General features: G+C 44.8%; 1 protein-coding gene across 2 annotated transcripts in view; it reads left to right on the top strand.

The window, feature by feature from the left end:
* Positions 1-12247, top strand: part of SLC47A1 (solute carrier family 47 member 1) — a 63927-nt gene extending 51680 nt beyond the window's left edge. The window contains exons 13-17 of one of the 2 annotated variants that reach the window (XM_028534553.2): positions 3668-3737; positions 3971-4103; positions 8900-8994; positions 9652-9727; positions 11577-12247. In XM_028534553.2, coding sequence (XP_028390354.1) covers positions 3668-3737; positions 3971-4103; positions 8900-8994; positions 9652-9727; positions 11577-11800 — 598 coding nt within the window. In that variant the 3' untranslated portion in view covers positions 11801-12247. The remainder of the gene's footprint in view (positions 1-3667; positions 3738-3970; positions 4104-8899; positions 8995-9651; positions 9728-11576) is intronic. The other variant, XM_036032909.1, reaches the window with a different exon arrangement.
* The last annotated feature ends 219 nt before the right edge of the window (positions 12248-12466 follow it).

Raw genomic sequence — 12466 nt, forward strand, 5'->3', positions numbered from 1 at the left:
TCTTGCAATACTGGTTTGGTGGTAATTAACTAACTCCTTCAGCTTTTTCTTGTCTGGGAAGCTCTTTATCTGTCTTTCGATTCTAAATTATAGCTTTGCTGGGTAGAGTAATCTTGAGTGTAGGTCCTTGATTTCATCACTTTGAATATTTCTTGTCAGTCCCTTCTGGCCTGCAAAGTTTCTGTTGAGAAATCAGCTGGCAGTGTTATGGGAGTTCGGTAGGTAACTGCTTTTATCTTGCTTTTTAAAGATTCCCTTTGTTTTTAATTATGATGTGTCTTTGCATTCTAATTATTATGTCTTGGTGTGGACCTATTGGGTTCATCTTGTTTGGGACTCTCTGTGCTTCCTGGACTTTTATGTCTATTTTCATCACCAAGTTAGGGAAGTTTTATGTCATTATTTTTTAAAATAGATTTTAAATTTCTTGCTCTCCCCTCCTTCTAGACCCACATAATGTGAGCATTGGTACACTTGAAGTTGTCCCAGAGGTTCTTTGCACTATTCTTATTTGGGGGGATTCTTTTATCTCTTTGCTGTTAGGATTGGGCTTTTTTTGCTTCCTTATATCCCAAATTGCTGATTTGAACCTCAGCTTCATCTACTCTACTGTTGATTCCCTTTAAATTATTCTTCCTTTCAGTTAGTGTATCCTTCATTTCTGACTGGTCTTTTTTATGCTGCTGAGGTTCTTGCTAAGTTCATTGAGTATCCTTATGCCCAGTGTTTTGAACTTTGCATCTGGTAGATTGCTTGTCTCTATTTTGTTTAGTTCTTTTTCTGGGGTTTTGTTCTGTTCTTTCATTTGAACCATGTTTCTTTGTTACCTCATTTTCCAACCTCCCTGTGCTTGTGTTTATGTATTAGGTAGAGGTGTTACATCTCTCAGGGTTGGTAGAGTGACCTAATGTAGTTGGTGTTCTGTAGGGTCCAGTGGCATAGCCTACCTAATTACCCAAATTGGGCACATGAGTTGTGCCCCTCATGTGGGGCTATGCACATTATTCTCTTGTACTTGGGCCTTGATTGCTATTGGCACATCAATGGGAGGGATTTACCCCCATGCTGATCAGCTTCATTGACTGACTTGACCACTTACTGCCGACCTTCAACCACCATGGGGGATCAGCTGTGCAGGGGCCCATGCCACAGAGCAGGATTTATTTCAGTGGGGCTCTGATGTCTGTTGAGTCCAACCCTGAGTTTGTTGTTTGTGGAGGTGGTTGGCTGGTGATGCTTTGATGTGACCTGAAGCTTTCCACTGGGTGCACTGGCTCTGGGGCCTTCTGGGAGGTGAAGGGCAAGGTCTGCCACCACCTGTATTCTGCCCAGGGCCATCCAGCATGAGCTACAAAGCAATATGCAGATGGCTGCTACTTGTGCTGGGCTTGGAGGTGCCCTGGTGAGGCCAAGGTGTGAACCAAGACTGGCTGCTGCTAGTGCTGGGCCTGGGGCCACTTAATGAGAGGTAAGGGGCTTACTGAGGAGATGCTGCTTGTTTGAGAGATTTTAGGAAAATCTGAAACATGACCCAAGATAGGCAATCCATATGGAAAAGCCACTGGAAACAGCCTGAGTGGGCCCACAAATTGGGTGGGGCAGTGCCTCAGAGTCATCAGGGCGGGGTGAACAGTGTGAGCCAGGTTGATGGAGTCTCCGATATGGTGCCTGCCTGCTGGCTCTGTTGGGGGAAGGCTCAGAAAAGTAGCAATGGTCTCTGCCAGCACTTCTGCTGGGAGAAAAAGCTGCTCCCCCAGTTCTTGCCCTGATGCCAGACAACTCATTTCCTCTTCATATGCCTCTGGTGCCTTTTAAGCTACTGCTCCAGTGTGGGAGCTCAAAGGGAGTGAGTCTGGGTGAGTGTGTGTGTGGGCCCTTTAAGAAGAACTGCCTGGGCCCTGGCTGGTGTGGCTCCATGGATTGAGTGCTGGCCAGCAAACTGAAAGGTTGTAGGTATGATTCCCAGTCAGGGCACATGCCTGGGTTGCAGGCCAGGTCCCCCGTTGGGGGTGTGTGACAGCCAACTGATCAATGTTTCCCTCCCTTCCTGTCTCTCTAAGAATAAATAAATAAACTCTTTAAAAAATTTTTTTAAAAGAGGAACTACCTGGGACTTCTGAAGCCCTTTGTCTTCTTCAACTTCAATCCCTGCTGGTTTTTATAGAAAGACGTTATGAGGACTTTTCTTCCTGGCACTGGCACTGGCCGTGGGCTGGGAGGCCTCAGCAGCCAAGATGCCCATCTCTATTTTTATCTACCACAGGTGGGCGTGGGGCTAGCCCATTCCACGTCTCCACCCCTCCTACCTATCCCAATGTGGCTTCTTTAATTCCCCAGTTGTAGGACTTCTGTTCAGCCAGGTTTTAGATGGTTTTGAATGGTGGTTGTTCTGTAGTTTAGTTGTAGTTTTGATGTGGTTGTGGAAGAGGGTGAGTACCACATGTACCTATGCCAACATCTTGACTGGAATTAAAAAAAAATATTTTAAAATTTCAAAAAGCACCAACCCAGAGGTTTCCAAAGGAGGATTGTATAAAACCTTTCAAATTTAGGTAATCCCAATGCTGTCTGAACTATTCCAGAAAACTGAAAAAGGACAGTTTCTACATTGTTCATGAAGCAAATATAACATTGGTACTAAACTCTGACAAAGTTAGCACAATAAAAAAGAAAGTCACAGAGCAATGTCACTTATTAATATGAATTTTGAAATCCAAAATAAAATATTAGTGGGCAGAATTCAGCAGCACATTAAAAATAATATATTTTGATGGAATATATAATTGAATGTAATATACTAAATAGAAGAATAAATGTGCAGAACATCATGTAGAGAATACTGCAATATGAAATAATAGAGTCTAGAAGGGAACATAAGAACATATATTTTTGTATTTCCTTATTTTTCATAAACACTAAACAAATGCAGAGAGTGAAACGAATTGTCACCTGGTGGGGGAGGGGTGGTAATGGGAAGCCTGGACTGGGACAGGAGTGGAAGACAGATGTTTCTTGACTTCTTCTTCATAGTTCTTCTTTTAACCATTTTCACATGTTGCCTAGTCAAAAAATAAAATCAGTTTTGAAGAAAAGAGCTGTATTTCTATCCTTTTGGGGGGGACAGTAATCACCTTGTTCAGTGCTAGATTTCTTATTTATTAATTCATGCAACAAGCATTAGTTGCCAGACAGTGTTCGAGTTTGCTTGTCAGTCACTCAGGCTTTTTTGAAATTTCCGCCTCCCTGGGTCAGGGTGGCATTTATGTAGTCTCCCTTCAAATGCGGATGTTCAAATCCATGTGACTGGCTTTAGACAACATTAGGGCCCATTTCTGGGAACCAAGGACCATTCTGTAAATTGTCTGTGGCCTTTATAACTGGCCAGCCTCCGTTCCACAGATGGAACCTTAACTCTTCCGCTGTGCTTCATTCAGACAAACAGAAGGCACGTGTGGGACCAAATCATTGGATTTAACTGTCTACATTGACCAAATGGACTATATATTTCTTCTCAAAGTCGTGAGATATGATGGAGAGTTGGTTCCCCACTGGCCTAGGAGCAGTGGCGTGGTCCCTGAATGGACTCCGAGGGCCAGCCCCAGAGAACCTCGGTGCTCGCTGCTCCAGGCCTTTGCTCATGACCCCCATGTGCTCTGCTTGCTAACAGAGACATCATCACTCTCGTGGCTCAAGTGGTTCCGATCTATGCTGTTTCCCATCTCTTTGAAAGTCTGGCTGTAAGTATTATGCAGTTGTCCCGTAAGCACCTTGACAGTGTGTGTGCTGCTTCTGATGATGGTGAAATGAAACAGAGAAGTGGGGTGGGTGGGCAATACCAAACATTTCCTATTGCTTTCCAAGAACACTTGCACGTGGCAGTGCCACAAATGGTGGATGGGACCACTCAGGCGGGGGCTGGTCATCTAGCCCTGCATTGCACTGTTTACATCGGTGTGTTATCTGCCCACAGTGCACAGGCGGTGGCATTCTGAGGGGAAGTGGGAACCAGAAAGTTGGAGCCATCTTTAACGCCATTGGGTACTATGTGATTGGCCTCCCCATCGGGATTTCACTGATGTTTACAACCAGACTGGGAGTGATCGGTAAGCGCTAACCGCAGGTGGGCAGGGCTGAGTTTCTCATCACCCGAAGTGACTCTTAGAGCAGGTAGGCTTTCACTGAGAGCGCTGGCACTTTGGAGCTTTTCCACATTCATCCTGTGCCAGTCAGAGGCTGGCGGGGTGGAGCGGGGGCAGGAGGGAGCGCGGCCCAGGGCTGCATGCTCACGCCCCTCTTAACAGCGTGAGCCATCTCCCACACTCACCCACTGGAGCCAGCAGCGTGGCCTTTCTACTCATCCCCCGTGGATGGCATCGAGTGTCCATGTCAAAGTGGGCGGTAGCAGGGGCTGCTGCGGAAACATTCAGAGATGTGCCTGTTGTGGTTCCAGCCTTGTTCTTTGGGGTCAGCTCTGTATAGTGAGACCTGGAGAGGGAGTCTGCTGGACTGACTGAGGCTGTCAAAAGCTGGCCACGTGGGAGTTTTTAGGATGGTGGTAGGGGGAGCCACAGGACATCCTTGGTGTGGTTCTTACAGAAGTGGTAGGAGCACCCATGGTGGCTGCATACATCCTGGAGCAAATGCCCTGAGCCGGCGATGCCTCTGGCAGGACTCACAGGGAATGGTCCCCGAGGTGCGCCCTCAAGGTCACCTTCACTGCCACTCTATAGCCTCCCCCTCTGGCCTTGTGCAGCCCTTTAAGCCTTGTGTCCTTGGATCTCCCTGCAAGGCCATGTGTGTGCTGTGTGTGAACAGCACACAGGGAGGGCAGGGCGGAGGGGACATTTTCATCATCTTAATCTATTTGGAGGAAAGAACTTAATCTACAGGACCTGAAATTACCAGACTAATTTTTTTAAAAGTACAGAAAGAAATGACTGACCAGCTTTGATTTCTAAAACAATAATTTGGAAGGCATTGGCAATTAGTCAATGATTATATTGAAGTTTGAAAACATTACCTTTGGGTGACATTGAAGTTGACTTAAGCTGGTTTATTTTCATCCATTAGCACTTGGCAGGTTCAGAGGGGATGAGGAGTCATTTGATACCTCAAATGAACTTTCAGTCCAAAGTGTCCCATTACATTGCACATTTTTTCTCAAGTTCAATAATATTTTAATGAAAAATACATGGAATGTATAAAGAATGGAGTTGCCAATGCAAAGTTCACTGGGCTTGCATCCTGGTGCAGAAAATCATTTAACTGAGTTCCTAGTATTACTCATTTTTTAGATTTGACAATGGTATATAGCTATGGGGAAATATATGAGGAATCCACTTAAAAATATAGATGCATCTATGTCCCAAGTACTGTACTAGGATCACTAATTTATTTAACAAACATACATACTATGTGCAAAGTACAGGTAATTAAGAATCACTTAAATCCTGGTACAAACTTCCATCTGTAAAATAAATGTCATGGCAATGTCATGTACAGCATGGTGACAGGCTGCATTGTATATTTGAAAGTTGCTAAGAGAGATGCTCTTAAAAGTTCTTATCATAAGAAAAACACTAACTATGCGTGGTGATGGATTCTTAACTGGAATTATTGTGGTAATCATTTCACAATACACTTGATTCTTGAACAATACAGATTTTAACTGCTCAGGTTCATTTATATGCGGGTTTGTTTCAATAAATACAGTCAGCCCCTTAAATCCTCAGATTTCACATCTGTGGATTCAACCAACCACAGATAAAAACCAGTTTTTTGTGTGTGGGAGCTTTGTCCAGTAGAGCCCCCACCCCCCAACCCTGGATGTCACAGATGAGAATAAGTCTACCAAGAGATGATCTGCTTGGGGAGGAAAGGTACCCAGTCTCTCAAAGCAGAAGGGCCTTGAGCCTGTTCCTCTATGGGCTTCTATTGGGTTCAATTCACACAGGGATACAGGTAAAGCTCATCAATCATTGTCAGGCAGTAAGGGTCAAACAATAGATAACACTCAAAGAACTATGAGGGCTTATTCTGAGTCAGGGTCAGTTAACTAAAGGGTCATAAAACTTTGGGAAACAAACTCATTTCATGCTCAGACTCTTACCAGAAAATTGAGGGCATTCTTAACAAAGCAGGCTTCACAGGATTTTATGCATTCTTTCTTAGGCCTGATAGCCCCGGGGAACTGCCCGTTCTTGCCCAGGCCTGCACTGCCCTCTGGCATTGTTTCAGGCTTAAATCAGGCAGGGGAAATAAATCAGCCAAGAGATTAGGAACTTTTCACAGACAGAATGAGGACTCAGGCTATGACAAGGCTGAGGGGTGATGATCCATCACCCCCTTTCTCTTTAGCCCCCCAAGTCCTTTTTGGGGGGCCCCTTCTGACCATGCCTGACTTAGGTCATCCCTCCCTTGAGGTATCTTACCCATCATTAGCTAACCAGTCATCTGCCTGGGGCCAAGCAGGGTGAAGTAAAGGGGGCAGAGGTGGCACCCCAGCTGGGAAGATAAGCTTTGTCTCCTTAGTGGCTTATGGTCCCAAGGTCTTTTTACTCAGCCTTAGCCATGAAGGGTTACAGCTTCTGAAACTAGGCAGGGTAGTTCCCAACATTTTTATATTTCCAAAAGTGGTCCCAACTGCAGATTGAAAATACTGTTTTATTCGTGGTTGGTTGAATCTGAGGATGGGAAAGGTCAACTGTAGTTAGATTTTGGGAGAGTCAAAAATTATATGCAGATTTTTGACTGCACAGTCATGTGCACTTTTAACCTCTGCATTATTCAAGAGTTAAGTGTATGTACAAATATTGAATCATTGTGTTGTTCACCTGAAATGAATATAATGCTGTAAGTCAATTACATCTTAATAAAAATGTTGGGGTCTTGGGGGGAGGGGGGAGGCCTCTTCAAAAAGACACACTAGTGTGTGCCACACTCACTTTTTAAAAAAAAAAGTATAGCTCCACCTGGTTTTGAGGATGATGTCACCTCTGGTGAGTGGGCGGTGTACCTACCCAAGGTGCCTAAGGAGGGTCAGAGTGCCACAGGTTCTCGTGGGTGGCTCCATTCTAATTTCCTCCCAGGAAATGGCTTTTCAGACACACAGATTCCTGGGCCCTGCCCAAGGGGCTCTGATAATCATCCTATTGTAGGGTTCTTAGGTTGAGTCAAACAGCAATCTTTTTTTTTTTTTTTTAATTTTTTTTTCTCAAAGATTTTATTTATTTTTAGGGAGGGAAGGGAGGGGGGCCACCTGGGGGAGAGGGAGAGAGAGAGGGAGAGAGAGAGAGAGAAACATCAATGTGCGGTTGCTGGGGGTTATGGCCTGCAACCCAGGAATGTACCCTGGCTGGGAATCAAACCTGGGACACTTTGGTTCCCAGTCCGCGCTCAATCCACTGAGCTACGCCAGCCAGGGCTAAACAGACAGCAATCTTTTAAATGGTGTATAGTGGAATCTGGAAATCTAATTCACAAATTTCAAATTATAGCTGGAGGCAGCTGGTTAAATTCTGTTCAAGATGATTGGAGTGAGCTTGTAGTCTCTATGGCTCGGGAACACTGGATCTGATGTGTATGTGCTTTTACTAGTCCATATGGGAAGGGCAGGTAGTCACCAACTCTATTCTAAATATCACACTGATCACATCAGTGTGAAAATGTGACCTGAGAGTGACTGGTACCAAGGAGCAGAGTTGAAAACTTTGCACTGAATTTGGGCACCTCCACCTGTACACCATTGGTTGTCTAGCTTCCTTCAGTTTATCCAGATCCAGAATCCAACAGAGACCAAGCAAATGGGCAAAGCAAAGGCCATTTATTCAGAGCTTGCGTTTTGCCAGAGACTAAAAGGCAGGCAGAGGAGTGGGGAGCCTCACAGCAGCGGGCCAAAGGGAAGGCTCAGGTGGGCCCTGAGAGAGGCTGCTGGCCCAGGGAAGCTGGGGGCAGGCTGACGGGAAGTGGGGTATTCTGTGTGACTGATCAAGGGTGTGTGGGTTTTTCTGGCTGGTCCTAAGTTGGAAGCAGGGACAAAAATTAGGGAAGCTGTCACTTACTGATCATGTCCTGGCCACCTTGGGTCAGTTGTTGCAGAAAGCATTATTGAGTTTCCTAGTTTGGCCCTAGCAAGAGCAGTCTGGGCCTCCCATAAGGCTGAAGTACAGCACACTGGTTTCTGGGTATTATTGCAGATAAGGGGTTGGGTGTTTCAAACAGGTTGCTTTAGGTTGGGGTCAAAGTTCTCTTTTTTAAATATGGTTTGACCTTTGTATGTATATTTGTTCTCTCACAGCTATTGTTACAGCTTCTGATGTCATTTAGTTGGACAGTTGACCCCAAACCCCTCATCCCTTGGGGCCTTCCCCCTGTGTTCTGTGGTAATTGGGGACCTACAAGACTTTCTCGTGCTCCACTTCCTGTCAAGCCTGTCATGCTGTGTCATCATCTCCCTGCAGATGGCCCTGCCTGGGAAGCTCCTGAAGTTGAGCAAGATTCTGCAGGCAGCTCCAGGAAGAGATTTAGTCCTTTAGAGGCTGGTGACTTCGCCTGTTTAACATGTCTGTTCCATTTTTGAAGAAATAGGGGCATAGTAGCTTGGTAGTACTATTAGAAATAGCAAGTTGTTTGTCCTGTAAATGTTATTTCCTTATAACTGTCACTTTTCTTAAGAGCTAAGCATTATGATTCTGAATAAATGTTCTGAGATCCAAAACCCCAAGAGTAGGGAGCACTGGGCCTCCCAGGGCCTTCTGAAAGCCAAAGGAGAGGGCTAGAGGAGTCTCTGGCTTAGGCTCAGCCGTGCACACAGGTTCTCAGAAGTGAGACAGGAGAAACACTCTCCAAGGGTTGCTGGTTTCCCATAGAATTAACCTCTTTTAAATATTTCCACTTCTAGGTCTGTGGGCAGGGATTATCCTCTGCACAATCTGTCAAGCTGTGTGTTTTCTAGGCTTTATTGCTCGGCTGAATTGGGAAAGAGCCTGTCAACAGGTAACTATTCTCATCGCTGTCCTGGGAAAGGTTCCCTTCCTAGAAAACAAGCGTAATTAGTGTGTTCTCTCTCTCTCTCTCTCTCTCTCTCTCTCTCTCTCTCATATTTTGGAAGGTTCTTTTCTCTCTGTATCACAAAGGCTACTTTCTTATTGTTTTAACTGCATTTAATTCAGACGTGAAGAGCCAGATGACCCTTGCTTTATCCATTCCCCTTCTGCCTAAAAAACCAATTTCAGGACAAAATTTGGAACTGGAGAGATAGGTGGGACACCATCAAATTTATCCTGATACTGTTTTTTTTACAATCCCAAAATATTACATTAAGATACTTGTGTGCATCTTTCCAACTTTCTAGGGTCAATGTGGATCTGAAAAATGGGTGATAACTAAATGAGATGAAGGAACAAGAAGGGATAACTATAAATGATCTGGTCCCCATCTCCCCCTCATCTTGTGCTTTTCTGTCCAGCTTCCCCACCCACTGAGCCCTGTCAATCATTCTAAAGATGACTCCATACTTGGACCTAGAGAAGCGCCAGTGTTGCATGTTAGTTAGAGACAATGGCTTGGCTTTTCCTAAACTGGGGAGTCAAGTCAAATGTTTTAACAACACTGGTAAAGCCTGGTGGATTTACTGTGTATTTCATCTTGTAGGCTCAGGTGCATGCCAATATGAAACGGAACATGGCCCCGGATGGGACTCCTCTCTCCCAGGGCTTCCTTTGCCCAGGTATGGTATCACTGCCTCTCCAGGTGGTCCTACAGGGGCCATCTGTGGGAAGCAACTGGACTTGCTGCCCTGAGCCCCCATTTAAATAGGGTGATAATATTTCAGAAACAAACAATAAGATTGAGAAATGCCCAGTTTGAGGCAAATAGACTTGAGATTTGTTTGCTGTAATTGCTGGCATCAACATACTGCTGTAGATGATTAAAGACTGCAGGTAGCCAACTCCTGGCTCATTTATGGTGCTCATCCAAGCATTCTGGGGACACTCCTAATGCATGGTGATGCCGTGCCTTGAGCTCATCTTGGAAGCTGACATTCGTATGTTGTTTCCATGGTGTTCTCCTATTTGCCAGGCAAACATGGGCTTTAAACAGATCATTGCTTTGACTTTTGACTGTTGATTCTGATGAACTCCATGCAAATGTGTTTTTCATCAGTTTAGTAGTCCCCCAGGTTCATTCCTGAGGCATTTAGTCATGCTCTCACACTGTTTTTTTGCTGCTTTGTAACGGAAACCCTTTTGAGTTCATAGACTGGCTGAAATATAGTCAGTGGTCAATTCTGTGGTTTCTGCCAGATCTCATTCATTTATCTAGTTTCCTTTGTGCCTGGTTATCTCTGATTGTGTTCCAGACTTTTGTATCTGAAAATTGTCTGTCAAAGTAATCTGAGGCCTCAAGTGATATTGTCTCTCTTCAGAGAGGGTATTCCTTTGCTTCTGCCCAACACTTACGATTATTAGCAGTCTAGAACAATTTCAGAAATGGATGTTTCTGGACCACCCGGCTGAGCCAAAGGTGACCAGTGTAAGAGCCCATTTACTTCTGGTTCATCCTTAATTCTTGGATGCAGCCCTTCAGAGCTCCAACCTGGAGTGTGGAGAGGTTTGCCTGGGTTGCTGCCGAGCTTCCCAAAGTGCTGCTTGGTCCCCATGGAGACCTCAGGCCAACAGCGGCCCTGGAGCCCTGTTTCCACCTGCCCTAGATCTTGCCTGGTGACTGACCTTTCATTACATTGTTAGTGCTCTGGCACCTTCAAGGTGACATTTCTCATTTATCTTATTGAGATTTTGTAGTTATCTTCAGAGAAGGGGTTGGTTCCAGTTTTCTACCATCTACCATTTATTAAAAGCTAGGGTAAGAATAGCACTAACCTCTCCCCGCAGTTGAGAGGGCTCGGGGGCTCACACTGTGAGCCCTGAGTGCAGTGTCTGACTCGGAGTAAGCCTTTATGAGCATGAGGTGATGTCATTCTATTTGAAATTGTTTTCTCCCAGAGCTCCAAGGACATTGTAGCATGCCTACTACCAACTCACATTTACTAAGAAGTGAATGCCAGTCTCAATCTTGTTCTGTTAGGTTATCTGCCCTTATTTTTCTCTTGGGAAGCTTTTAGGATATTTTTCTTATTTTTGCTATTCTGAAGTGTCATGAGACTAAACCCAAGGGTCAGAGTCACTGTCATGCCAGGTACTTAGCACGCCTTCCAGAGAAAGGATTCACATCTGTCTTCAGTTCTATGAATGACCTTGAATTATATCTTTCTGTTGACCTTGTTTCCTTTCTGAAATGATTATACAGGTGCTGGCCCCTTGAAAATTTCCCCTAACAACCTTAACTGAGAGAGCTGTCACATTTCCCTCGTTTCTGCCATGGGATAGGCACCCAGAGGCCCCGGGCCAGCAGCAGGGCTGGCCACGCCTGTGAGTCAGAATCTCCCACTGTAGCACTGCTTCCTGAGCAGACTTTCTCCGAGACAGTAACACATGCTACACGTCACCTTTTATATATCTGTCATACCAACGGAGAAAGTCCCTTTAAGCTGCTAATTAAGTTCCTTCTCCCCCCAGTGGGTCCTGAAAGCCATGGAGAAAGTTTAATGGCAGATGTTGAAAAAGAAGACGAGACCCAGTTTGATCAGCAGATGCACCGAGAAGAACATCCTCGGGTCCATCCCAAGGACGGGACGAGGCTGACTGGGAGACAGTTGGTGCTGTGGCGAGGGCTTGTGCTCCTTGGGGCCATTCTGGTCCTACTGGTGGGGATTTTAGTGAGAGTTTGTGTCAGAACTTAATGATGTGGCAAGAGAGAAGGAGTCTGGTCAAGTGATACTTTTGAACTCACAAGCAAATAATTCATAGGTTGAAAGGTGGGAATTTGTTTTCAGTTAAGGTCATTCAACTATGCCCATGGATTTCAAGAACTGAGAGTTCAAAGATATATTGAAAGAAGAAATGAACTAATGAAGAAAATGAACTAAGGTACAAAACTATGTTCTAGTCCAAGACAATGTCTGTGAGATTACATTAGAATAGTAATTCATCCACTACTGTCTGAACCAAGGGCCGTTGTGTGCTGACTATCTTCATCCATGGCTTCAGTGTTCTACTTGCTGGTTTTTTTTGTGTGTTTTATTGTATTGTATTTTATTATTATTTTTTTTTATAGAAACCCATGTACTGAGTGCTTAAGGATTGTTGCTGTCTGAATTATTTAAAATATACAACTATGTTAAAATATAGCTTTCCTTGTGCCTGAGGTTATTATTCAGTGGAAAATGACTTTGTTAATATTCATTTGGGGGTCAGATCTCAGGTACTGGAGATGCCTAGGAAACAGAGAGGAGTCCAATGGCATCGATTAGCCAGCTGTCTGTCAAGGGCCTGGTGTCATGGCTGGTCTGGGCTGAACCAGACAGGCAGCGATCAGGAGGAGTGAAGCTGCAGGCTAAGGCCCCACT

The sequence above is a fragment of the Phyllostomus discolor genome, chromosome 8 (assembly GCF_004126475.2).
Source record: "Phyllostomus discolor isolate MPI-MPIP mPhyDis1 chromosome 8, mPhyDis1.pri.v3, whole genome shotgun sequence".
In the NCBI taxonomy this organism is placed as follows: domain Eukaryota; kingdom Metazoa; phylum Chordata; class Mammalia; order Chiroptera; family Phyllostomidae; genus Phyllostomus; species Phyllostomus discolor.